The sequence below is a fragment of the Zingiber officinale genome, chromosome 9A (genome assembly GCF_018446385.1).
Source record: "Zingiber officinale cultivar Zhangliang chromosome 9A, Zo_v1.1, whole genome shotgun sequence".
Classification (NCBI taxonomy): Eukaryota; Viridiplantae; Streptophyta; class Magnoliopsida; order Zingiberales; family Zingiberaceae; genus Zingiber; species Zingiber officinale.
Window position 1 is genome coordinate 34,629,862 of NC_056002.1, and position 27,916 is coordinate 34,657,777.

The 27,916-nt window shown below is 37.7% G+C and overlaps 1 protein-coding gene and 1 long non-coding RNA gene across 4 annotated transcripts; one reads left to right on the forward strand and one right to left on the reverse strand.

Annotated features, from left to right (window-relative positions):
* Window positions 1–1,248: 1,248 nt before the first annotated feature.
* On the reverse strand, window positions 1,249–6,930 carry LOC122020033. Of its 2 annotated transcripts, XR_006122075.1 has the most exons (5): window positions 6,279–6,930; window positions 5,765–5,828; window positions 3,017–3,102; window positions 1,563–1,630; window positions 1,249–1,486 (listed from the first exon to the last, which is right to left on the reverse strand). It is a non-coding gene; the product is annotated as an uncharacterized LOC122020033 (long non-coding RNA). The 2 variants fall into 2 exon arrangements; XR_006122074.1 differs by having other exon boundaries at window positions 1,249–1,630.
* On the forward strand, window positions 1,524–12,185 carry LOC122020032. Of its 2 annotated transcripts, XM_042577742.1 has the most exons (4): window positions 1,524–1,654; window positions 2,985–3,205; window positions 8,400–9,183; window positions 9,969–12,185. In XM_042577742.1, exons 2-4 carry the CDS (start codon window positions 2,987–2,989, stop codon window positions 11,921–11,923), a joined length of 2,958 nt encoding a protein of 985 aa, XP_042433676.1. In that variant the 5' UTR covers window positions 1,524–1,654; window positions 2,985–2,986; the 3' UTR covers window positions 11,924–12,185. The 2 variants fall into 2 exon arrangements, with proteins under 2 accessions (XP_042433676.1, XP_042433675.1); XM_042577741.1 differs by lacking the exon at window positions 1,524–1,654 and having other exon boundaries at window positions 2,870–3,205; window positions 9,969–12,184.
* The last annotated feature ends 15,731 nt before the right edge of the window (window positions 12,186–27,916 follow it).

A 27,916-nucleotide genomic window follows, 5' to 3' on the forward strand; every position in this document is an offset into this window, starting at 1 on the left:
TCGTTTAGATGTTATCAAGCTCTCAATTCAAGCTTGGCTTGAGCTTGGTTCGAGCTTGGCTTGAGCTTGGTTTATTTAGATGTTATCAAACTCTCAATTCAAGCTTCGCTTGAGCTTGGTTCGAGCTTGGCTTGAGCTTGATTTGAGCTTGGTTCGTTTAAATGTTATCAAACTCTCAATTCAAGATTGTTTGATTGTTTGAAACTTTTAATTGTTTGATTGGTTATTAAGATTGATAATTTAAATTTATTTTATTTTATTTTATTGTTTATTTAGTATATTGAAAAGAGTTTTATTAATAAATATGATTCGTGAACAACATTCGAACATTGTTCACGAACGTTGTTTACAAACGTCAACGAGTTGAACACATATATGTTCAAGTTTGTTTGTTTAGCTTAACGAGCTGTTCAAGCTTATTTGTTTAATTAATCTTATGTATATTGAACGAACATAAACAAATTCTTATTAAGCCGAATACCAAGCTTGTTCATGAACACTTGGTTCATTTACAACCCTATTTATGACTTTTAATCTCTAATCTAATTGCTATTTTTTATAACAAATAATTGCAATTAACTCTTTAATTGTTCTTTTTAAAATGTTTTCTTAGTTTCTATTAATCGTATTCATGTTAAATAATAAATCGAGTTTGTAATAAAAGTCATTCTTTAAATAACTAAATTGCAGGGCTATTTAAGTAAAGTTGGATGACTTCTCCCCGAACTCAATAAAAGCAGACACCAAACTGGAAAGTAGCTTTCGATCGGTTCGTGAGACCGAGAATTAAAAGGCGCGATGTTGACAAGCTTCCTGTCGTTGTTCCAAGGAGAAGGTCGTTCGTTCCTGTGAGAGATTTCCATTTTTTTTTTCGCTCCTCAGATCTCTTTCCTCTCCCTTTCTCCGTGGCCCGGCGGATCGAAATTCTATCGCCCGCTCGATCGGCGTCCGCGCCTCCAGCGCGCAATTCCAGGTCTTCTCCTAAAACTTCTACCTTTCGGGGTCCCGAGTCCGATCCTTCTCTGCTTCTGGCGGCGCCGCAGTTACTGGGCTGGGGATGCTCTGCGTTTGGATGAGGAATTTACTGGTGCTTGGTTTCTGATTTCGCTTCGTGTAGGCTTTCCGGTTTTGTTTCCTTGTTTTGTTAGATTGCCCGGAAAAACCTTGCGACTTTCTGTATTTGTTTCCTCTTGTCTCTTTAAATTGATCGCTTTTCGAGTTGATGATGTTCGGTGTTTGAACTCTAAGAAAAAAAAATCCATTCATCTTCTTGTTCGTGTGCATTATTTGTACAGCAGCTACAGTTAGGTTGACGGATTTGTTGTAAATTTGTACTGTTTTGAAATGCACAGGCATCTTTTCTAAAGAGATAAACATCGTCAAAGCACATAAATTGACCAGATTGGCGGGCTTTTTTCTTCAGTGTCATCCCAGACTTCTGGACGGTGAACCCAGAAGTTGAATTGCACTTCGGAAGGAAGGTTGCCTGAAACATCACTCACGACATATGCTACAGTGTTGAAGTATCCTGCATTGGGGATTTGATTTAAAGAGACTCTTACCCATTTTGCAGCAGTGTGTTCCTTCCTTGATTGTTAATTCCATAGGTCCCTCCTTTTCAAGTTACAATCTGATGATAGAGAAAACTAATGAAGTAACTCTCCATAAAGTCATTAAATTTTGAGTTAATCATTGAACTTTCTTTCTTTGCATAAATGTGGGTTGAGTACCCCTGAAATTGTTGAAACAAAGCCGCCTAGGTTTTGCATTATTTTTAGGCATTTTAATTGCTAAGTTGGCATGAATACAGATGGAGAATGGACTAATAAAATTTTAATTTATTCTCCTTGTTTGTATTCGTGCCAGTCATTTACAACTTGTTTCGGAAGTATTTTTAACAATATTTACAAATTTATTCTTGTTGCTATTTCACAAGGTTATGTAAAATACGTATTTTGGCTATATAATTATTTTGAAAGGCAATAATATAGTCAAACGTGCAACCTGATGGGCTAGGATTTATCTCTACTGGATGAATTGTCTGGTTGTCTTGTAGCTCATGTTCTTTGAACAGTATTTACAAATCTATTGTTATTGCTATTTCACATGGTTACCAAAGATACATATTATGTTTTCTAGAGAATCACATTCATTTTGTTATATATTCATTTTGACGGCAGTATTACAGCCAAAAATGCAATATGTTGAGCTAGAATTTTATCCTAGTGGGTGTTGTTTGATTGTCTTGTAGCTAATGTTGCATAACTTCTTTTGAAATTTTCTCATTACAATTTCTTTTATGGAAAAAAACTAACTTCTGGCTTCAATAGATAATTTCTCCTAGTCCTAGACAAGCATGACATGTGTTGAAATAGGGTTTCCCCACTCCCATAGTCCTGCATGGACAAGTGAAATGGTCCATTATGCATTCATACTAGGAGGGGCATCCCCTGCTCCATCAATACAGTGCCAGATCCAGACTCATCTCTCCATACCATTGAGTGATGACTAACATGAAGTGGTTAGTTGAAACATGGTTTCTTGATATGCCCATAGTACCACATAGAGAAGTGCAATTGTTCATGATGCACAAATATTGATAGAACATTCCTTTTTCTCATGGATACTCATTTTGGGATGGAATGGGGGTTCTGCTCTGCTTCTGATTACAAATTGTAGAATAAGAATTACTATATTCCTTTCTGTGTCCATATGCCATAGATAAGTAAAAGACCAAAATGCATATAAAAAGAGATTTAAATTGGGGATCAAAAACATTAAACTTGTAGATCTTTCCTAGATGCTAACTTTCCTAGCAAGTAGAAGCATGAGGCAGCGGTGACCTATTTGAGTTTTGTGAAGTGGTGATTGAAATTGAAATTTCATGGTTAGGGTTTGTCATTTTGTTTTTCCTTTGGTGGAGAAATTTGGAGTCAATCCCTTTGAGTCATTTTGTTCTGTGCTGATTGATCTAGAACTTGCAGGAATGGCAACAAAAATGCAGAGTAAAAGTTACCTTCCAGGATATTGTTCCACACAGGCTGTCGAGAACACAAGTAGCTGGTTTGGCTACTATCAAGATGAAAAACCAAGTTCACATCTCTGCAGTAATTATGTACAAAGTCTGGTGAATAGTTGCTCAGAAAATGATAAAGAAATGCTAAAGCATACGATGCTTGAACATGACATGATATTCCATAACCAGGTAGCTTGGTATTTTGTAGAAAAATAATTCTTTGGAACTGTTTTGAGAATAAACTCAGTCTAGTTTAGACTATCCTGTCTCATTTTATATCTTTAATGGCATGTATTTCATCTGTGTTTTTGAGTTGTTACATACATCTCATCTGTTCTTAATCGATTAAATAACCAAATTGTACTAATTATATCAAACTGTCTCAAAGCAAACTTTGTAGGTCAATTATCCTTTACCGTAGTTGATTGGGGTCCTAACTTTTGTGTGATCATGTACCCATGTTTAATAACGTGGATGAGTTGCCATTAGCCTTACAAGGTCCAATTTGAAATTCATCAAAATCTTTTTCAGGTGAACTTTTGGAAGATGCTAATTTATATATTTTGTCCCTGTAATTGGTCTGATTGTATGAGCTTCTAGAAGTAAGTGCCAAAGGTCTAAAGAACATGAAATTCATCAACGTTTTTTTGTGGAATATCAACCAATAATTTTTTTTTTGTTGTTGTTGTAATTTGTTAGACCTTGACAAATATGTTTACATTATTCAACAGAGTTAATGCAATTTTTCTACCATCTGCTTAAAAGTTGTCAGTTAGTCCTGCAATGTTTTGTTAGTCATTTTTATAAGAATGTGGGGGTTAGATGACTTTCTCTGATGTTTTTTGCATTCTGCATACATTTAAATGATCCACCTTGTTGCTCTCAAGTTCACCTATTATAATACTCAAGTTAGTTGTCACGCCTTAGAGGAGTCCCTGCCCGACAAACGGACAACATCTCCCCTGTAACAGTGACAAATGAAACCTAGATATATAGCCACTCGACTGTACAAGTATAATAATCTATAGCTCACACGGATGGAAATAAAACATAACCACGCAGTTTAATATGCAGCTCACACGACTGGATCAACAACCACGCAGTTGTATACACAGTCTACATGCTGTAATAGAAAACAAAATAATAAACAACCCACACGGCTATAACAAAAATATAGCGGAAGACATAGAAAAGCCACATAATCCAAAATGATACAATGTGTGCCGACACGGTTTAAACACAACAAATACTGAAAACGATAAAGTAGCCACAACGCCAAACACCAAGTCCAAATCTAATTACTACAGTGCCAAAACCATAAGGAAAGCATGCAAGAAAGCAAAAGCGAAGGAAAGTCCGTCCTTAGATGTGACGTGGGATCGATAGATAGGATACTCTAAGTGACTCCACAATCATCTACTACTTGAGGAAAAAGACAATACACAAATGGGGTGGTAAGTGCGAGTGACTCAGCGGGTAATAGACAAGATAATGCATGATCAATATAAAATATGGAGATCAAAGAATATAGTCACTATAGGAAAATAAGAATATGATCATATATGACATAACCATAACTGACATAATAAATGCACATATCCAATCTAGATCTAACACATACGGTATAGTGATCAGTAAACTCACTAGGAATCAATAATAGATATGCTCGTAACACCTAAGCAACATAACTGACAGCATATATATGTATGATAAATGAACATGTATAAGCATGACAACCATATGCAACAATCATATTTCATGCAAATGCAACAATCATATTTCATGCAAATGCAACAATCTCAAGCCAATGCAGATATATCTACAAAAGATGCATCATGCATCATATGTATATCACATGCATGCAACATGATCACTCCTGACCACCCCTCAAGACACCACGACCCCTGTGTGGCCGAGTGGCCGGATTTGTGACAATTGTATTACCCTCCATATACCACTATAGAGTGGCTAAGTCAAACAGTTCGCTAAGTAGCTATCTCACTACATAACATCGGGGTGGTCCTGACTGCTGACAATGTCAGATATCACTACTCCTAAGTGGTCGGGTGGCACGACAGGATAAGCTTCACTCCAAGCTACCACTCTCCCTCAGTGGCCGAATGGGCAGCTAAAAATGACTGGCGACTCTCTCATATCACAAGGGAGACAATGATCGTCAACATGTAGTGCAATGATGAACATGATGTAAATAATCATGATAGACACAATCATCATCAATACAACAACACAATCAACATAAGTACCTCTAGTACATGATCCATCAATCACATATATCTATATGTATGGATAGGTCAAACAGGTGTCCATTAAACAGCAACATGGTACACACCCGACACGTATGCACCCTACAATATTGGTATAATCATCATGATACCTCTAATAATCACACCAGACACGTGTGCACACAACATGCAAATGGATAGTCAACAAGGTAACTCCTACAATACAAACTAATCATGTGTATACTCAACATCATATGCATAATCAATATATTTACTCAGTTAACAAGATATCCCCTACAGTACATACTTACATGTGCATGTACAACAGAGTATAGATATCCAAAGTCAAAACTGTATATGAAGTAATTAGATCATCTCTAAGGTTAAGCAAATAAGTATCAAGAAGAATAACAGCAAATAGATTTAAAGTAAAGCAACCTAATTCATCAATCAAAAATAACCATGCTTTAAGTTCAATGAACTGAAGAGGCCAAGGAAGAAGTACCTGCCTTTATCTGTTGATCATGTTAAACAATCCCACGTCAAGACGCTCGTCTCAAATCAATGTCCTGCAAATTACATGATGTACAGTTTATCTAACCACATATGCAACAACTAGCTAAACTCAAAACCCAAACTAATTTGGGGAAACCCTAATCGAGCGATCATTAATTAACCCTAATTAATGATTAACTTCAATTAATCCTAATTTCCTTAATTAAATCCGATTTATTCCATCATTAACCCTAATCTAATCCATCCCAATGTTTAGATTAGGTTTAACCCAACATCCACCGTAATTGAATCAATCGGATAACAAATCCATCTTTTAAAACACTCCACAACTAATAATCAATCCAATGATCCTTAATAACGATCATGAACTCATCAAACTCAACCATTAATTACCCTTTCATCAATTGATCCATATGTGGAACTCCACTTAATTAAATCACAACATCAATTTAATACAGAAGTGGAACAAATTCTCTATTAATCAAACACTGATAAGATCTTACCTTAATGTGATCTATTGCTGCTTAGTGGAGGAAATTCAGGTGCAGCTGCGAGGATATAGACCATTGAGCTCGGATCGCAAGAAGAACTCCCTCCTAGTCGGCTGGAGAATTAGGATTTGGCTAGCATGACTACGGGAAACAGACGGATGAGTGAAAGAGCTTTAGATCTAACTCCCTACTGTAGATTAACGTGATTTGATGAAGAGGACAATGTGAAATCCGACGAAGTGATCGGGTCCCTCCTCCAGTCTCAGACCGATCGGGTGCTCCAATACATTGGATTATAGCGATGCCACCAAGTCGAGCTCTGAGTAGGATGGTGATCGTGAGGAATGATGGATGAGAGGATGCTAGGGCACAAGACAGAAATGTGACGGAAAAACTCATTGTCCTCCCTCTCTCCCTCTCCTAGGGCGACGACATTAGACATTGGAAGAGGGCGACGCCCAGCGATGGCGACAGGGCGGTGGATCCAAACTAGGGCACGACCCAAAGGAGGACTCGGATGCTTGGCTTCCGACGAGCACCTGGCGTCCGCGACCTGGAGAGGGGAGATCGGGTGGCGCTCGGGCGGCTGGCGACTGTCGCTGGGCTGTGGCGGTCGACGACGATGCAGAGAGGAGAAGGGAGAGGGGATCAAGAGAGTTTTGTTGGAAATGAGAGGAAAAGAAAAGAAAACAAGCTTTATAATCACACTTAGGTTTAGTTAATTAAATCCTAAGTTAATTTCTCAATCAACTTTCACTTAATGGTTATTCCAAACAGGACTCCTCCAAGCCTAATCGTTTCATCCCTTTAAACTTGTCACACAGACTCCAATTAAATCTCGAAAAATCTCTAAAATTTTTTAAAAAAATCCAATAAGGTTATTTCTCTAATAACACTTATTATTTATTTGTCGTATTTTACGTTAGTACCGCATCATAATTGTGGACTGACAAGGGAGTTTTGGAGGCTTAGATGAGTGAACTAATGCTAATTTGGCCTTAAGGATTTTGAACTAATGGTTATCAGTAATAAGTTAATGTCCCAATTCTCTCACCTGGGTAGGTGGTGACATTTTGGCATCATACTAGACCAAATCCTAAGAATGTGAGGAATATTCAAAGGACTGCCCCTCTAATAGTGGAGCTACTTTGGGAGTAGAGCTGTCAATTTAGGTTGGGCATATCGGGTTAGCCCGCCCCGCCAAACCAATTAAGCGGGTTGGGTTGGAATTTTATCAACCCAAGCTCGCCGTGGGCCGACCCGCCTAGGCCCGCGATCCGTGCGGTTCGGCTCGCGACGGGCTTGGGTTGACCTGCAGGTTGAGAAACACATGTCTGTGGACGTGGAGGACATGATACGATTTAAGATATGAAAGTTTTTCTAGCTAGCTATCGACTTTATTAATCATGAGATTGAGGTCATAGATGGTTGAATCTTTTTCAGCTTGAAGCATTGAAATTTGCTTCTACTAGTTAACAATTATCTTGCATAGCCCACAATCCATCTATCTCACCCTTCGCTGTTTTGATCTTCCTAATTGTCTCTTGCAAACCATCAATCTCTTCTTCAAGCAATGTTTTTTGTGAATTTATCTTAAGCTGCAATTTTTCATTCTCCTTTTAAAGGTTGCATATCAAGCTGCAGAAGCTTGTTGAAGATATGAAAGTTTTTTTTTTAAAAAATTTTTATGGGCTCGCGAGTTGGCCCGTCAAACCCGCAATCCGCCTTCAATTGGGACCCGCCAAGTTTGACGGGTTGGCCCGCCAAGTTTGACGGGTTGGCCCGCCCCACCCAACCAAATGGTTGGCCCGCTATGGGCCGACCTGCCCCGTCACGGGTCGGCCAGCTTGACAGCTCTATTTGGGAGCCCTATTAGAAATAATTCTGGATTATCAACTGGAAGTTGGGTTATATTGAGGATGTCAAACATTAAATAGAGGATGTTGCCACACTCTAATTGAGTTCCACATGATACATTATGGGCTAATGAAGAATATAGTGAACTAACATTTACTTGATTTTAGCATTTTGAACTAGATTTTAAGCCTAATAAGTCAATTGGTCAGGTCTCTCATATAGCTGTTGTGACATTTATGCTGTCTTCTAACTTATGGTGTTTTACTTATATCTCAGGTGTATGAACTTCATCGTCTCTATAAAACACAGAAGGACCTTATGACCAAGTTTCAAACTAGAGGACTCTATGGATCATCTATTGTTGCAGAAGCATCACTTTCAAACTCTTTTACATCTCAAATGCAATCTGAGTGCCTTGAAAAGAGATCACAGACATCCCATCATGTAGGAAACAACAGCTATGGAAAGACAGTTCTTGCTTGTAATGATAGATTCCACTTTTGTTTCACTAGGGAAGATAGTGTTCAATCTCATCCCAATCCATTACTGAATGGAGATTCTGAAAAGGACAGCAAGGAACTAGGCCCTGAGAAGCAGAAAAAGTTTGACCTTCACCTTCCAGCTCATGTATATATAGACATTGAAGATACTGATGAATCAGATCAGAAAATATTTTCTGTGCTTCCATACACTCCTAGTATTCCCAAGAATGCAACTTACTCTTTCTCCAATGAGAATGATGCAAAACTAACTATAGGGAGTATTCATAAAGAGGATCAGCGCGTATCGAACTTGCTTACGCAGATCAACATATCAACCTGCAGCATGATTGATTTAAATAAGCCTGCAAAAGGTGTAAATTCAGAAGGACCTTCAAACTCACGATCTCTTCACTTGCTTGGCTTGAAGACACACAGTGAATCAAATGAAATGCACCATTCATCTGTGAGATCAAGTACTAGTATCAGTGACAGGCATTGTGTTCAACAGATTTCATCAGATTACTTGTATACAGATGTACTTCCAAAAAGAGAATGGCCTTTGTGTAGACTTGAATGCGGTAATGCATTGATCCCGTAAACCTGTCTACTTTGATGTTCATAACTTGATCTATACCTTACCATCTATAAATCCATTGTATATGATGGCTGCATTTCAGTCGGTTGTTAAATATAACGATGTTTTTCTCTTTAGTTTAGATGCTAATTATCATGCATTTGATTGAATGGGTGTCTAAAATAAACTCTTAAAGCATAACTGTTGTTTCTTCTCATAATCTCAGTTTATCATTGCTTACAAACTATAATTTTTGTTGGAACCAATGTAAACTTGGATAAATGATGAATATATACTAGCATCTTATATCATGGAATAATGTCTATCGGGCATTGTTTCCCATCCTTGTTGAATTATGTGGCATAAAGAGATGAAACAGGACATGTCACAAGAGGTAAGCCGTAACCAAGCTTTAGTTTTTATGCTTCTATGTTCTATGTGTGGTTTATTTTTTTTTAGCATGCAAAATTTATCAACAAAAGCTATATAACAGTTGGGCCATTATCCAAGTTACAAATATTCATATTTTGTTTGAAGAAATACTAGGAAAAACTTGGATATATTTAACTTGTTCATGATTAGTTGAAAGAAAATTGAGAAAGGAAACACGTCATAATCAACCAGAATAGAGACATATCAACACAACATTTAACTTGTAAATTCAAGTCTATCTTTTCTGTTATTTTCAATATCATTTGTCTCAATGTATTTTGAAACATTTCCTCTAATATTGGGATTGCTTATTCTTTGCACTCGATTCAAACTATGATCTTCTCCTTATTTATGCAGGTAAAAGTAGCAATTCTGTGGATTTTCTTGCTCGAACCTCTGCTAACAGTAACACCCCAACAGTGATGCATGGGAATTTGCAGTTGAACACTAACACACATAGAAATAATCAAACTCTTCCATTTTCTCATTGCCCAGAGAAATGGTCCGGACAAAAGCTATCAGCCAGAGTCACTCACTTCAATAGCTCGGTGCCTGCTTCTGTCACAACTCCGCAGGCTGGTTTAATCAGTCCTGCACCTACATTTGTTTCATCTTGGGCAAAACCTTCAACAAGCACGAATGACAAGTCATCTGTAGTTCAAGCTCTTCCTTCTTTTCGTCCATCATCAAATCCTAGTAATGAGAGTTTGTCTATCGCCAATCAATTTCCTATCACTTGTGAAAAGAGTGGGAGTTCTAGGAACTCAATCACAGGCCTCAAACATGGTATTTGGGTCTCTCGCACAAATTTTTTTTGCCATGGTACTCATCATTGTTCTGATGCCACACATCTAAAGCACAACTATGTTAAACAAGACCAGAATGATCATCATAATCAAACTCTTCATAGCAATCTACCAAAGGATGATCAGAATGGTTACCTGAGAAGGGACTTGGAAACCTCAATGAATATAAACCTAAATCAAGCATATCAGAATGTCACTGAAGACAATCATTCTGTCAGAGTGGATACCTGTGATCATCTTGCCGAGAGCAAATACGGTAAATTGTCATTGCCATCATGGCTCAACGATAGAACATATTTTGGCGAGTCCAATGACTTTAAGCAGCTTGCTACCAAGGTAGATTATAGCTTCTTGAATAGACGTGTGCAACTCAGTTCAAGGACACATGCTGTTACTCCAGAAGTCGAGAGGGAAGAGGAGAGATTAATTTCTCCGGGTAAGGAAGAACATCTAAACAACAGTACAAAGATCTTGAAAAATGATGACAACATGATTCTTACAGACTTGGACTTTGTGACGGAGAAAAAGACTCACATCGGTGATTTGTATAGTGCAATATGTGATGGAAAGAACATAGAAAGGGTTAGGAATCACATTAATTTGAATGTTGAGTTTCCATGTGTAGCTCATCCTAGGCTATCAGAGGAACTCCATGATTGTGAGGTAGTGACTTCGCCGCACTCTTCACCAACCTTCTCTGCAAAAACTAATGTCATCAATTTGGAAACACCGATATCTCAATCTGAAATGGGCAGCTTAAATCAGCATAACCATATTCCATCATGCAAGAAAGATGCTTCAGAAGAACTGGTCCATTCTGGCAATACACTTCAATTGGCTGCCCAGAACTTAATTGATCTCTCCAGGGATTGGCGTTATTGCTCGGACAGGATCACTCCTAACATGTTAGTAAAAGCTGCATATGACACCTTGTCATGGCTTGCAGAGGTTGTTGCATCCCGCAGTGCAGAAAATCCAAATCTGATATCCGATGGCGTAGATTGCAGCACTCAATCTTCAGGCGATGATGATATTGATATATTTGAGGCCATGACTCTAAATCTGAAAGAGATTGAGATGGATCAATCTCAGCCCAAGGAAATCAACAACAAAGATGACAAAGAAGACACGGAAGATACTGGAGCAGCCTCCATGCTTTTCACAAAGCCTCGGCGCGGCCAGGCAAGAAAGAGAAGGCAGAGAAGGGACTTCCAGAACGATATCCTCCCCAGCCTCACATCATTGTCAAGGCACGAAGTGACAGAGGATCTTCAAAACATCAGTGAGATGATGAAAGCATCAGGTAGGCCTTGGCAGACAAGCTCAACAAGAAGAAACAAATGCAGAAATGAAATGAAGCCTCAAACAAGTAGGCAACCCAGAGATTTAACCATCACCATTGGGGAGGTTCAGGCCAGTGAAAGCAGTATGATTGGATTGGGGAGGACAACAAGCCGACTTCGTCGACAAAGTTGCCCACCTGGTGCTCTCCCTGCTTCAACATGAAAAGAGCACCATGCTTGCATTCAATTATACAAGTTATCACATTGATCGATATCGTTTATACGGGATACTGTCACACTGCATTATAAATTTTGCATTTCTAGCTCAAGGAGAAGAGTGAGAATGAAGCTTAGGCATCAGAATTGATTCAGTAGATATTGTGAAGTCTCAAGTCAATCTGTTTGTAGACACTGCTAAGAATTTGTCAAGCTAAGCTCTCACTATGAACTGTTGATATATGAACAGGACGTATCGGGTATATGACAACTCGATCCCTTCACGCCGGAGATCACATTTGGACTCAATCAAAATGGGCCGGCCCAGCAGCTGTGCTTGTGTGCATCAATGCCCATCTACCAGTGAAAATTTTTAACTTCAAATATTTTAGACATCTTATATTTTCAAAAATAAATAAATATTTGACTTTTTTTAAATTATTTATTAATAAATTTTGACAATAATTTCAATTTCCTTTTGGCTTGCTCTGTAGCACCAATTAATTCAATCATTATCAAAGCAAAAAGTTCACATAACAAAAAGACAATTTCTTGCAAATTGCATCATTAAATAATTGCTTAATTTCACTATACTACAATTAATGTTTCATTTTAAAAATATTAAAAATACTATTTTTTATATTTATTATAAAAACAAATTAATTTTTAAGAGCATTTGTTTGTTGCATCGTTATGGAAACAAGAAGATAAGTCAGAGATGTTCATGAAGGCATTGAGCGGTCTCTATTTTGAGACCACGAAAGGGACAACCATGATTGCACCATGCTTACTTGCTTCTACCTCAAATACTCTTCTTCTGTTTTGTAATCTTAGCTAAAAAATTAAACTAATTCATAAATTAGCAAGATTTTGTGGATATTATATATACTAATTCTGAAGATAGAAGATCGATCCAATCAATTTTTTTTTTTTTACTAATTACTAAGTTAAATTCGAAAAGTACAAATGTGTCAGAGACAGATAGCCCACATCAGGCATATGAGGTGTTTTGCATGAGTTTTAAATTCTCATTATATGAGAATATGTTTTATCTTTTACCATAGCACTGTGCCTCTTAAAAAAAAAAAGTAATAATACTCCTCCAGACATTCTTTTACGGCCCACCTCAAAGCATATGGAAGGAAGGTAAATCATGATATTAACTGATATCGAGAGGAACTTATTACCTAGATGAATGAACCCAAATGATTTAAATCTTACTTTTGTGATATAAATTTATTATCCAAATATCAATTCGACTATACTCATAAGGATATACCATGTCCCATATGTTTTGTACAATATCATCTTAAATTTTTACTGATACACTAAAACATCTAAAGAAACTATATAAATATATATACCATTTACAATTTAAAATTTTTTCATAGTGTTTGAATAATATTTATGTTAAAAATTATATTTTTAATTATTAAACAGAGCATAAAATTTTAGTTATTAGAACGATCATTTTAGCATGGACATTATTTAATCCATTCGCCACTATCATTTTAACAAAAATATATTTTATAGTATCCACACCTAAAAATATAATTTTTTATATCAAAATCTTGTAGCACATTTATTATTATTATTATTAAATGCATTATATAGTATTTTAGAAGAGTGATAATTAAAACTTTTTTTAAACAAAATCTGTCAAAATAAAAAATAAATAAAATAAAAGATCGTTTTCGTTCATTAAGTTACTCACTTACCCACTGTACACTTGTCCTCCTAATGGACGCCATCGGCGGGCCCCTTCATCCGAATAATGGAACGGATAGATGGGGTGACAAGGATGGTTTGCATGCATGAGATGACATGTTGGTTTCAACAATGACATGGAACATGTCATCATCAACCTCATCACTAGTCCTTTGTTCTTATCTCTTTTTACTTTTTCTTAATTTTTAGAAAAAAACAAATGAAACTTTCCCCCCAATTCACCCTTAATTAAATCAAATTACAAACAAATGTAGTAGAGATTGTCTTTCTAGCTTTCTATGTTTAAAAAATAAAAATAACAAAGCATTTAGAATAAAAAATGATGATTAAAAAAAATAAGTTGTCTCTTTTTGTTGGCTCTAATTATACAATGGAAGAGATGTATTATTTGTTGCAGAAGCAATATCATGACCCACCATCAAATCTAAATTGAGATATTGCAAATATAGTTAGGGCATACCTTATCCAAATTCTCTAAAACGACCCCCCATAAGCTTATAGGGCGTTCATTCTTTTCCCTTATTATTTTAGGAAACAAAAAGTGCTCATTTTTATTAGAATTATCAAAGAGGGTTCCCTTTTTATTAATCATTTATATTACTTTTGATACTTGAATTTATGGTCTCAATCATATCCTAGATGAGAAGATTCAATAATTGATAAGTATTTAAGTTTAGATTAATAAATTAGATCTTACTTAAGTTATAAGTGTGTAGGATAATAGAAGTTCAAGGAGGTCGAAGGTCGGATTCTTGAAAACAAGAAGTTCATACAACTCAGAAGATTGGATGCAAGATAAGGAAAGACTAAGAATGTGAAGAACCAAATTCTTAGTAAAAGATAGAAACCTGAGAAAATTGCGAGATTAAATGCAAGGGTAGATGAAAATTCAGAAACAAGGAAACTCTAAATATAAAAGTCCAGGGAACAGGAGATTCATCAAACATGAGATAACTGAGAAATGAGGATAGAGATGTTTAAGCGAACTTTGGCCATAGAAATGGTTGCAATAGGTGTATCAATCGATTGATAGTATTTAGCAATTGGTTGGTACATCGAATACTTGAAGGGAGTTATGTGCTTGAGGGTTAAGGAATAAAAAACCTTGTATTAGGGTTCACCAATCAATTGGTATAATATAGTAATTGATTGGTGAGTCAAAATCATAAACACTAAATCTCAATTTTAGATTTTTATAAGACTAATCGATTGACACAATGGATTGGGTTAAACCCAAAATTCTAGGTTTACATAATTATTGTATCAATCAATTGGTAAGTTGTGCCAATAGATTGAAAATCAATTTCAAGCAAATAGAAGCTACTTGAATCGATTGATATGTTCGACTGAGGGTTGCCAATCTCAATCAATTAACATACAATGTTAAAGTTGTCAGTGCAGGGTACACCAGAATTGAACCTGAGTTTTAATGTTGTCAAAGGTTCAAGTTAAGTCTTGTTGTGATATGATTTGACTAAGTGTGCAGGGTCATTACTCAATTGGGAAATCCCTAGTCACGGCTAGATAAGAATGTCTTAGTAGATCGTGGAAGCTAGCCAGGAAGAGTAAGTGGGTCGAGGACCTAACACTTGGCAGTTCGACTCTCTAGGTCTGGAGGATCTGATATCGAGGGGAAGCCATGGGGAGCCAATATGATGTTGAGTCAAAGTCCAAACAGGTCTAGAGGATCCCATATTTGATATGTACGTTGAGGTAAGCAACTGGAGAGAAGTGACTGAGAGGTTGTGTCCTGGGAAGAGATAAACTATAGGTTGTTGGACCAATTGAAAAAACTGAAAGGTTTCCAAATTGAGATCAAGACATGTCTTACTGTCTTTTCTTACTCATGCAGTATTATATTACTGTGTTAATTTTGTGTTGCAGGGATACTTTTTATACTATGTTTTACAGAATCTGAAAGGATCGGTTGATCGGATAGGAGGTTTAGTCAACTGAAACTAGCTGATGTTGCAAGGTTCAAATCACGTAGAGCAAACAAGGAAATTAGCTAGATCAGTCAACTGAACACCAGGATCTGTCAACCGAACATTAAATGCAATTAATGTTTGAATCTGGCAAAGAAGGAATTCAACCAGATTGGTTGACCGAACATAGGGATCAGTCGACCAATCAATAAATGCAATTAATAAAGTGAAGATCGGATCTCAGCGAAAAAGGAAAGACGCATGATCAATCGACCGATAGTGAGATTGGTCGACCGAAAGCATTAGTTGACTGAAGGCTTTTTTGGTCGACCGAATACATCTTATAAAAGTACATCTCGAGCTCCAACACAAACAACTTTTAAATTCTAATCTCTAATTCATACTTATATTCATACTTGTATGATTTTGCTTCCTCTAGAAGCACTACTATTAGTAGACTGCCCAATGAGTGCAGTCACTGATCACGGGCCTTGGAGTAGTAGTCATGAGACTGCAAACCAAGTAAAAATAAAGTTGTACTTTACTTTTTGCTTTTATTTACTTTGATTTAGTTTTACGAAATGAAAAAGATTTTTAACGAGCGATATTCACCCCTCCTCTCTATCGCTATTTCGATCCTTTAATTTGTATCAAAGCAAGGTTACTCTGAAAAGACATAACAGTCTTTCTAGCATATTTGTTTAATCTTTTATTTAAAATAATTTCGAGCAAAAATTTTCTTATGCCTTTTTTGATTTTTTTGTTTATTCATTTCTTGAGTAATTCTTTTTCCACACTACTAATCCAAGACCAAATCTTGGTACAATTATTTATTTATTTTTCTTTTTACAAAAATAAAAAATATCTTAACAAGATGATTTAAGTACCTCTCGCCCATCTCTCTTCAACGACACAAATTTCTACCTTTGGAAGAGACGAATGGAGCAATTTCTAAAGATGGAGATCAACTTATGGATCATCATAAAAAGGGATTTTTGTAACGACCACCCTTCTTACTATACTACTCTCAAGGGTGACCGTTACTTAACTACCAACTCTACTTAACCGGTATGATCGAAACCACGAGGAGTCTCTACCGAAAAATTTCGACAGCATCTCCCCTGTACCGGTGACCATAAACTTTAATACATACACAGTATACAACAGCCACAGGCGGCTGGAACATATATCAAACACCCACGCAGTTCATATATAACCAAAATAATCAACTCTCACAAAACACGATAAAACGATCCATAGAATAGCATGTACAAGTTCTAAATTCTTTAAACAATTTAACGGAAACAGTCTTAATAAATTCTTGGCAAATCCCCAGATCTCTCCATAGTCCAGGCATCACACATCATCGAACACCTCCTTGTCGCCTTCCTTTGCTAAAACTTTTCCTTTCCTGTTTCTGCAGTAAGAGGAAATGCAAACTATAAGCGAATGCTTAGTAAGCGCTGTCTAACTCATAAAAACATGAATGTGCATGTATACGAGAAGAAACTAGAAACTGAATGCTCTAAAATAAAGCATATATAGCTACTCATGTTAATCTGATAGCAATAAAGATTACCCATGCTCAACTAATAGCAAAGCAATAAAATTAGCATACTCATGACATACAAGAATAATCTGCATGCTGGAAGATAAAGCTAATCATGCTAAATAACTAATCAGGAAACAAATAAAACTAACACTGCATGCTTCGAATTAAAAGAAACTAAACTCGCTGACTCTAAACATAAGTGAAGCTTGTTTCATTTGTTTCAAAACTTATACTTTAATACTTCAAAATAGTAATCAACTTCTCTTGGGCCCATGCTTAGTACCAATACGCACTCCCTAATAGAGACTGTGGTAGCTAGTCACAAGTCCTACGAGGGTAAAGACCTTGGAATTGGTCACCTGGATTTGTTTAACGACAACCTTGGAAGTCGGGTACTAGCCTCTTCAAAGTAAAATATCTTAATTACTTCTTCTTTAAATGTCTTGACATTTTAACAAGCACCTTGTGTGCCAAAACCCCTAAGTCTTGACTTTGGGATCCACTTAAGGCCTTGGCCTTTTTCTTTATTTTCTTTATCTTTCTTATACTTGTTATCTTAATATTCTTATAATAAAATGCCTTGGCATTTATTTGAGCACTTGGTATGCTGCTGATCCCAATTTTTAAAATTTAGGGATCCTATCAAGACCTTGGTCTTTTCTTACTTATAGCTACTCATAATCCTCAAAAAGGGTTTAATGGAACACATAAACACTCCACCAAAATTCATGGCTATTCATGATTATTAAATGACACAGAAAATCTAGGATTACATGCACAAAATGAGGAGCTGTTCAGGTTCATGAAAGTAGCATAAGTTCTGTAATTGCATGCTCTAAAATAAACTGCCCGTGCACATCTAACAGTAAAGGAGAGTTGCTCATGTTATTCTCATTAACAGAAAATCTAAGTTGCATGCTTGGAACAAGAAGGCAGTGGAATTAGAAGCAGTTCACGTTTGGTACAGTAGCAAGGAAACTCGATTCTGAACCTGCATTTACTAAAGGTGAAAGATAAAAATTTAAATATGCATTCTCATCCTAAAGACCGTTCCTGCCCATTGTCTAACAAGAAGATTCTACTTGAAATGCTTAAGGAAATCTAAGTTTCTGCACTGCTACTGCATATGGTACAAGCCTACTGCCAATACAAGCATAAGGAAAAGAAACAACAAAATTTCTGCTGCTATCAAAACTAACACGTGATATACTAAACACATGCTGTTCATGTCCAGTTAATTGCATATGAACTAAAATTTGCAAAGCTAACATAAAATGAAATACTTAAACACATGCTAAATCCATTTAAATCCCTTCTCATCTTCTTTATCAAACTCACGGCAGCAAACCCAAAAGCACCGCCCCTTTATAGCATGCTTCGAAAAGAGATAAGAAGAAACAAAAATCCGAAACTACTCCTACTGCAGGTGAGAAGCACTTACAGCGTGTTCTTGAACTCACAGCCGAATAGAAGGGCTTCTAGGGTTTCGGGGATGTGCAAATCTCGACGATCTCTTTGTATCTACTTGCTCTTCTCGACGAGGGGATCACGAAGGTGTGAAGACCTCCCGGGGAACGGTGCTCGCCGACCGTCGTAGACGTGCCCTAGGTCGTCTTCGTTTCCGCCCGAGAGAGAGTCGCGCTGTCGGGAGAGGAAGACAGGGAAAAGGTTTTTCTCGAAATCACTTATGTTCTCTCTTTTATTATACCTAGGGTTCTTGTTATCTACTACCATATAAATATTTCCCGCTCTTTCCTTAATTAACACCGCCCGCTTGCACACTTGGCTAGCTGGATTCGCTTAAGACATTGGTTCGGCCGGAGGTCCCGGGTTCGAATCTCGGCTTGGACATTTTTTGTCGAAACTTCCTTCGTTTAGTAAAAATACCAAACGACCTCCAAAAATTACATAAAATACTCTAAAAATTTCTAAAAATCTCTAGAATATTTCTAAGGCATTTTTAAATATTTTTAAATTATTTTTGGGACTCAAAATGAGGAAATTTGAGTTGTTACAATTCCCCATACCTTATAAAAAGTTCATCCTCGAACTTAGAATAACTCTGGATATTTCTGTCTCATACTGTCCTCACACTCCCAAGTGACTTCCTCGTGCTTCTGGTTTTGCCAGATGACTTTCATTAGTGACACTTCTTTGTTTCTTAGTCTCTTGACTGCTCTGTCCACTATCTGTGTAGGTTTGCTCTCATAGCTAAGATCCTCCTGGATCTACACTGACTGAGGCTGAATCACTTGACTAGGGTCATGGAGACACTTCTTTAGCATAGAGACATGAAATACATTGTGTATTGCTGACATGTCTTGTGGTAAGTCCAGCTTGTAAGTTACTTTCCCAATCCTTTCTGTGATCAGGTAGGGTCCTACATAACGAGGACTTAACTTGCCCTTCTTGCCAAATCTCATCACTCCCTTCATAGGAGCGACTTTGAGAAAAACTGAATCCCCTACTTGGAATTCAAGTGGCCTACGACGTGTGTCAGCATAACTTTTCTGTCTACTCTGGGCAGTCTCAATCCTCTGTCTGATCTTCTGGATAGCTTGAGTGGTCTCATCTATCATCTCTGTCTGGATGCCCAGCTCTACTTCCATTTCTCTTCTTTCACCTGCTTCTTGCCAGCAAATGGGTGATCTGCACTTCTTGCCATACAACACTTCATAAGGTGCCATCTTGATGGTGGCCTGATAGCTATTATTGTAGGCAAACTCAGCTAAGCATAGATACTTGCACCAACTTCCCTTGAAATCTAGTGCACAAGCTCTGAGCATATCTTCTAGAATTTGATTTACTCGCTCTGTTTGTCCATCAGTCTGAGGATGGAAGGCTGTGCTGAAATTGAGTTTGGTGCCTAGTGCACTCTGAACACACTCCCAAAAGTGAGAGGTGAAGCACCCATCTCTATCAGACACAATAGATTTAGGAACTCCGTGAAGTCTGATCACTTCCTTAACATACGCTGTGCCAACTGCTCTATAGAGTGGGACACCTTGATGGCTAGAAAATGAGCAGACTTGGTCAATCGGTCCACTATTACCCATATCGCATCATATCCATTTGTAGTTCTTGGAAGACCTGTTATAAAGTCCATGGATATGTATTCCCACTTCCATTCTGGTATTGGGAGGGGTTGCAGGACTCCTCCTGGTCTCTGGTGCTCACTTTGACTCTCTGGCATGTCAAGCAGGTACTGACATATTTCGCAACATCTCTTTTGAGTCCAGACCACCAGAACCTCTGTTTCACGTCCTGATACATTTTGGTGGAACTAGGATGCATGGAGTATGGTGTGCTATGAGCTTCTTCTAAAATTTTCTTTCTTAACTCTTCATCATTGGGGACACAAAGACGATTCCCTTGATAAAGAACCCATTGTCTGATACTCGAAACTCTGTATCTTTTTTTTGTACCCCTTGCTTGATCTTCTGTATGTCTGGATCTTCACTTTGCTTTCTCTGTATATCCTCAAGCAAGGTAGACTCTAAGGTCAATGCAGAGAGTTGCCCATAAATAATTTCAATTCCAAAGTCTGACAACTCCTTCTACAGTGGTAGGGCTAATGATGACAAAGACATCAGGGATGCACTGAATTTTCTGCTCAATGCATCTGCCACTTTGTTAGCTTTGCCTGGGTGGTAGAGGATTTCACAGTCATAGTCTTTGACCAACTCCAGCCACCTGCGCTGTCTCATGTTTAAGTCTTTCTGGATGAAGAAATACTTTAAACTCTGATGGTCTGTGAAGATTCTGCACTGGACTCCATACAAGTAGTGTCGCCAGAGTTTCAGTGCAAAGACCACAACTGCCAGCTCAAGATCATGAGTGGGGTAGTTCTTCTCATAGTCTTTGAGTTGTCTGGAAGCATAAGCTATAACTTTCCCTTCTTGCATGAGTACAACTCCTAGGCCCATCTTGGAAGCATCACTATAGATGTCAAAACTCTTGTCATTTTCTGGGGCTGTCATAATGGGAGCACTGGTCAGTCTCTTCTTTAGCTCTTGGAAACTCTGCTCACATTTGTCTGACCATTCAAACTTCTTGTTCTTCCTAGTGAGGGCTATTAGTGGAGAGGCTATCCTGGAAAAGTTCTCCACGAATTTCCTGTAGTACCCAGCTAAACCAAGAAAGATTTTGATCTCTCTAACGTTCTTGGGCCTATGCCAATTATTGACTGCCTCTATCTTGGCAGGATCCACTTGGATGCCTTCTTTAGAAATAATGTGACCTAGAAACACCACCTGATTTAACCAGAACTCGCACTTCGAGAATTTGGCATAAAGCTGTTTCTGCTGTAGGGTCTGCAGGACTATTCTCAAGTGTGTGTCATGCTCCTCTGGGGTTCTGAAATAGACTAGAATATCGTCGATGAACACGATGACAAATTTGTCAAGGTACTCTCTGAACACTCTGTTCATCAAGTCCATGAAGACTGCAGGTGTATTAGTCACACCAAAAGGCATGACTACGAACTCATAATGTCCATATTTGGTCCTAAAAGCTGTTCTGGGTATATCACTTTCCTTCACTTTCAACTGATGGTACCTAGAGCGCAGGTCTATCTTGGAGAACACTGTTGCCCCTTTCAATTGATCAAATAAGTCATCGATTCTGGGCAGTGGGTACTTGTTCTTGATCGTCACTTGATTCAGAGGCCTATAATCTATGCACATCCGCATAGATCCATCCTTCTTCTTGACAAACAACACAGGAGCTCCCCATGGTGAATGACTAGGGCGGATGAAGCTTTTGTCAAGCAGCTTCTGAAGTTGTTCTTGTAACTCTTTCAGCTCTGCTGGAGACATGCGGTATGGAGCTTTTGAAATTGGACCGATACCAGGAACCAATTCAATTTCAAACTCCACTTCTCTGTTGGGAGGTAGTCCAGGTAGCTCTTCTGGAAATACCTCTGGATACTCGCAGACTATCCGAACTTCCTCCTGCTTGGGTCTTTCTTGTTCTTCTGTACTCACAATGAATGCAAGAAAACTAGCACACCCTTTAGCTAACATCTGGTGAGCTGTCAGAGAAGAGAGAAGTTTCTGGGTCCTCCTCCTTGGCACTCCTGTGAATTCAAAGGTGGGTTCACCCTCTGGATTAAAGATCACTTTCCCTTTGCAGCAGTCCACTGAAGCACTGTACTTGCTGAGAAAATCCATACCCAAAATGATATCGAAATCCTGCATGACAAGGACTACCAGATTAACATATAGCTCTCGGTCTGCAATTCTGACTGGTACAGACCGAAGCCACTGGTTGGATTCCATGACTTCCCCAGAAGGTAGGGTTGTCAGGAACTTGGAGTTCATGCTTTCTGTAGGTACCTGTAATTCTTTGGCAAAGGGTACTGATACAAAAGAATGGGTCGCCCCAGTATCAAATAGTGCAGTAGCTAAATGCTGAAAAATAACTACCTGACCTGTTACGATCGTGGAGACACTAGCAGCTTCCTCTTTAGTAAGGGAGAATACTCTGGCACTGGCTGGAACTGGTGGGGCTTCCAACCTTCCTTGACTGAGCTGAGGCCCTTCCAGAGTTGCAGGCATATAATGTAACTGAGGTTTGCCTCCATATTGTATCAGCTGTGGCTGAGGTGCTTTGAGCTTGTTAGGGCATTCTTTAGCCATGTGTCCTTCCTGCCCATATGAATAACATCCCGTCTTACCCAAAAGACATGCTCCTTGATGTGTTCTCCCACATTTAGGACAGAGAGGGAACTTGGTCTGCTTGTTTGCTGGTCCTCCCTTCTGGTTACCTCCTGAGTTCCACTGCTTTCTCTTGTGACCCTTGCCCTTCCAGTTCTGATTACTTGATTGGGGTTTCTGGCTCCCCACTGTCTTGTCTTCGATCTTGACTGACTTGTGTTGCGCTCGTTGTGCTTTGATGCTGTTCAGATAATGCTCAGTGACTAATGCTCTGCTGACCAACTCTTCGCCAGTCTGGGGCTGGTGAGTTCCACTACTCACATTAAGTGCTATCACTGGTCTCAGCATCCTGAGCATCAGTCTGACTAGTTCCTTCTCCATGCTTACTAGCTCTGGGCAGAGACGAGCTACCTTGTTGAACCTTTTAACTGCTTCTTCCACTGACAGATCACCTTGTCTGAATTCTATAAACTCTTCATAGTGCTTATTGGTGATCCGCTAGCGAAAGAATTCTTCATAGAACTCTATCTTGAAGTCAGCCCAGCTCATCTGATTAACTGCTCTCTTGCTCTTCACTCTCTCCCACCACATACGGGCATCTTCAGATAAGCAGAAAGAAGCACACATGACCTTCTTGACTTCTGGCCAGTCAAGAAGCTCCATGGTGCTCTCCAGTGTCTTGAACCAAGCCTGAGCATCCCAGGGCTCAGTCGTGCCTGAGAAATTCTCTGGCTTCAGTTTTAGCCACTGTATCAAATATGCTTCTTGTCTTCTAGGTGTTGTGGCGACTTCCAGGGCGGTTGGTGGAACCTCAGTCACCACTGGAGTCTCCACATTGATAGTTGGAGGAGTGGGAGGGACTGGCTGCTGATTCGCCATCAGATTGACGATCACTTGTTGCTGCTCCGCCAATTGTCTCTGGAGTTGAGCAACAACTTCAGAGAGATTTGGTTCAGCTGTTCTGGGCTCTTCGTTCTCCTGTGCTCGACCCTCAGTACGAGTGGTACGGGGACGTCCTCTTCTTGACATCTAGTTATGCAGGGAAAAACTTAAAATCGTCCCTACGCTTTCTAGACATATATACATATGTAAACAAAAGAAAACAAGAACTTTCATCTTACTTAAGCATATCTAAGCAAATACTCTATACTACAAATAATAAGAAAAAGCATAAAAGAAAACTTAAATACTTTCTTACTTGAAGACGGCAAGGATGGTGCTGATGTGTGATGCTGGAGAATGGAATCTGGCTCTGATCCATCAAACAACTATGTTTAGGAGGGAACTTCAACTCAAGTTGCAAAACTTGAGGAAGGAAATTCCACCCTGAAAGGTCAGGTTGAGAGACTCAAGAAAATATTAGAAAAGTTCAACTTGGTTTCCAAGAATCTGAATATGATCCTTGGGTATCAGTGAGCTGTGTACAATAGATCTGGACTTGGATACAAAGTAGACACGACAAACAAGTCATATTTATCTTTGATTAGTCAAAATAAAGACCAAGTTTAAGCATGGGTCCCCAAAGCATGTTTACTTAACTTGACTGGACCAAACCAATTTTGGGTTCCCAAGGATCAGATTTATATCCCTTGGGTCATTTAAATTTTTATACCTATTTAGATTTATGGAATTGCCAAAATTATAAATCTTGGCTTACTCTTTAAACTAGAGGTTACCTTACTTAGTATGTACATAAATTTCTAATTCTCCCCTCATCTAAATCCACAAAACTATTTACAACTCCTAATGATACTTGTAAAATAATTTATTTAAATTTTTAGATGAGGGGTTTCAAAAATAAATAATTATTAGATCTAACCAATAAGATCTATAAATTCAATAAACAAGGAAAAGTAAAATGTTAATTCCCCCCTCTAGTTTTTGAAAATGTGCAAGAATTTATTTTTTTAAAAAATCTTCCTAAAGGCAGGCATCACGAAATTTAAATCACATAATTCATAATTATCGCTAATGAATCTACATTATTTAAGTTAAATATTTTACTTGACACTAATCATTATGGAGTTAGCATGGATGAATTTCAAACACTACAAAACATGTATTTAGTTGTAAGAGAAATAATCCTTTGTTATTATATAAAATTTCCTTTTCTTTGGAAAAACCAAGAGGATGGTGGTTTTCTCTTCTTACTTTCTCCTCAATTTTTATTTCTTGTTAGCTTGCAGGATAATTGCTATTCTACCCAGTGTCAAGAAATGATCATAGAGGTGAATTTAAAAATAATAAATTTGCTATTTTTTACTCAGAAAATGGATATAAATATAAATTTTCTACCCCTAGAACATCACAAAATATTAGAATTGTAGAAAGAAATAATAGGGTGTTACAAGAGATCACTAAGAGCACATTGAATGAATTTTCACTTCATAGCTATCTATGGGCCGAAACAATAAATGTGGCATGTTATGTGCAAAATCAAACTCTAATACATAAGTTCTTGGACAAAACACCGCATGATTTATGATTTGGAAAATCACCCACAATTAAACATCTTAGAGTGTTTGGATGTAAGGTATACATTCTAAATATCAAAGATCACTTAGGAAAATTCTCCCCTAAGGTGGATGAGGGTATCCTTATAGGGTATATTAATCATAGCAAAGCCTATAGACTTTACAATAAGAGATATGAAATAGTTGAAGAATCCCTAAATGTTGTGTTTGAAGAAAATCCATCTTTAAATTGGACAAAGACAACTAATGTTGAATTAGAAAAATTAACGTTAAATGAGGAAAATGAGCAAGGGGGGAGAAAACTAAGAGAGTGAGAGTGAAAAAAAATAGAAGAGTCACCACTTGAGAATATGATCACCACAACTCAAGAACCAAGATCTACTAGGACAAATGTTAATCATCCCTTAGATCAAGTTGTGAGAGATATTACACAAGGGGTGAGAACTCGATCGTATTTTTGAAATAAAGGAAGTCAAATAACATTAATCTCCCAAATTGAACAAAAATTTATTGATGATGCCTAACTTGATCCAGACTGGATTTCACAATACAAGATGATTTATATAAATTTAAGAGAAGTTAAGTTTAGGACTTAGTTCCAAGATCCAAAGAAAACTTAATTATTGACACAAAGTGTTATATTTGAGAGGTGTACTTAGGCAATCACCTTTGATATTGTATTATTTATTGGATAAATAAAATTTCGTATTTGAGTGTGCATTATATATATATATATGATTTTGATCTTAAATTCAATTAATGAAGTCTACAATACAATGCATAGTATGAGAGAAATTATGATTGAATCATAATTAGTGGGTATCACTCCATGTGTAATTGTGAATGTATTAAAATATTTCCTAGTCTATGAATTGATGAGATTAGACATCATCAATTCTATAATATTGACATATGTTATGCTCTTTGGTTTATCTAAGCAGTCGGTCTTCACTAGCTAGAAACATTGGGATGTTGAGAGTTAACATATGTATGTTGGTTAAGAGTAACTAGTTCATTGGATGTGACATGTTATTGAAGGATTGGAATAGCGATAGAGTGGGGGGGGGGGTGAATATCGCTCATTAAAAATCATTCCTTTTTCGTATTAAGATAAAAATCAAAGTATAGGAGTGGAATTAAAAATAATACACACATAGACATAGTTGGTTACTTGGTTCGGAACCTGTGTCGACTCCTACTCTAAAACCCGCAATCCTTGATCACACTGTTAGGAAATTCACTAAAATCCCTCTTTCCAAAATCTTCGGAAAAGAAATAATTCATACAATGAAGTTTACAAAGGATTATGCAATATGAAAATAAATATAACGATAATGAAGATATTAGATGAAGATTTATCTGAGCTCTTTGGTGTATCAGCTTGCACAAGTGTGAAGCGTAGAGGAGTAACATAAACAGAATGATAGAAGATTAGAAGATTGCATAGAAGTCCTTCAGCTCGAATTTTGAGGTTTTTTTATAAGTTGCGTTCGGTCGATAGAAAAAGGGTTCGATCGACTAATCCTTTTGGTCGATCGATATCCTTATCGGTCGATTGATCAACCAGTCTTCCTTCTTCACCGAGATCTTATCTTCGTGTCATTAATGTCATTTAATGTTCGCCAATCCTAGTGTTTGGTCGACTGATCTGATCAATTTCCTCTTTTGTCAAAATTTGATCTTCCAACTACATTTCCAAAATAGGTTCGATCGACCGATCCTTGGATTCGGTCGACCGATCTACTTGACTTCCAAATTTGCTTTGCGTGATCTGAACCTTGTTACATCAACTATGTTTGGTTGTCCGAACCTTTTGTTCGGTCGATCGATCCTTTCAGATTCTATAAAATAAAGTTAGTTCTGCAGTATAAAAATATCCCTGCAACATAAAGTTAGCATAGTAATATAATACTACATGAGTACGAAAAGATAGTGAGATCTGTCTTGATCTCAACTTGGAAAACTTTCCAGTTTCTTCAGTTGGACCAACGACCTAAGGTTTATCCCTTCCTGGGACATGACCTCCCCATCGCTCCACTCTAGTTACTTACCTCAATCTACCGCCAAACATCGAGTCCTCCAAACTTGTTTGAACTTCAGCACAACATCAAATCGACTCCCCAAGGCTTCCCCTCAAATAAGGTCCTTTAGACCTATCAAGTCTTATTGCTAATGTATACAATCTATAAGTGTACGGTTGTCATCAAGTAATAAAAAATATTGAACCCATAAGGACTGGATATAAGCACTAGAGACTCACACTGTAACAACCTAAATTTCCTCATTACGAGTCATAATAGTGCTTAAAAAATATTTAGAAATGCTTTATAAATATTCTAGAGATTTTTAGGAATTTTTAGAGTATTTTTATGCAATTTTTGGAGTTTGTTTGATATTTTTACCAAAAGAAAGAAGTTTCAAAAAATAAAGAGGTTCGACCGAGGTTCGAACCCGCGACCTCCGACTCAACCTGAGTCTTAAGCCCAGAAGGTGAACCATCCTTTGAGTTCACAGGAGTGCCAAAGAGGAAGACCCAGAAATTTCTCTCTTCCCTCACAGCTCACCAGATGTTAGCTAAAGGGTGTACTGGTTTTCTTGCACACATTGTGAATGCAGAAGAACAAGAAAGACCCAAGCAGGAGGATGTTTGGGTAGTCTGTGAAT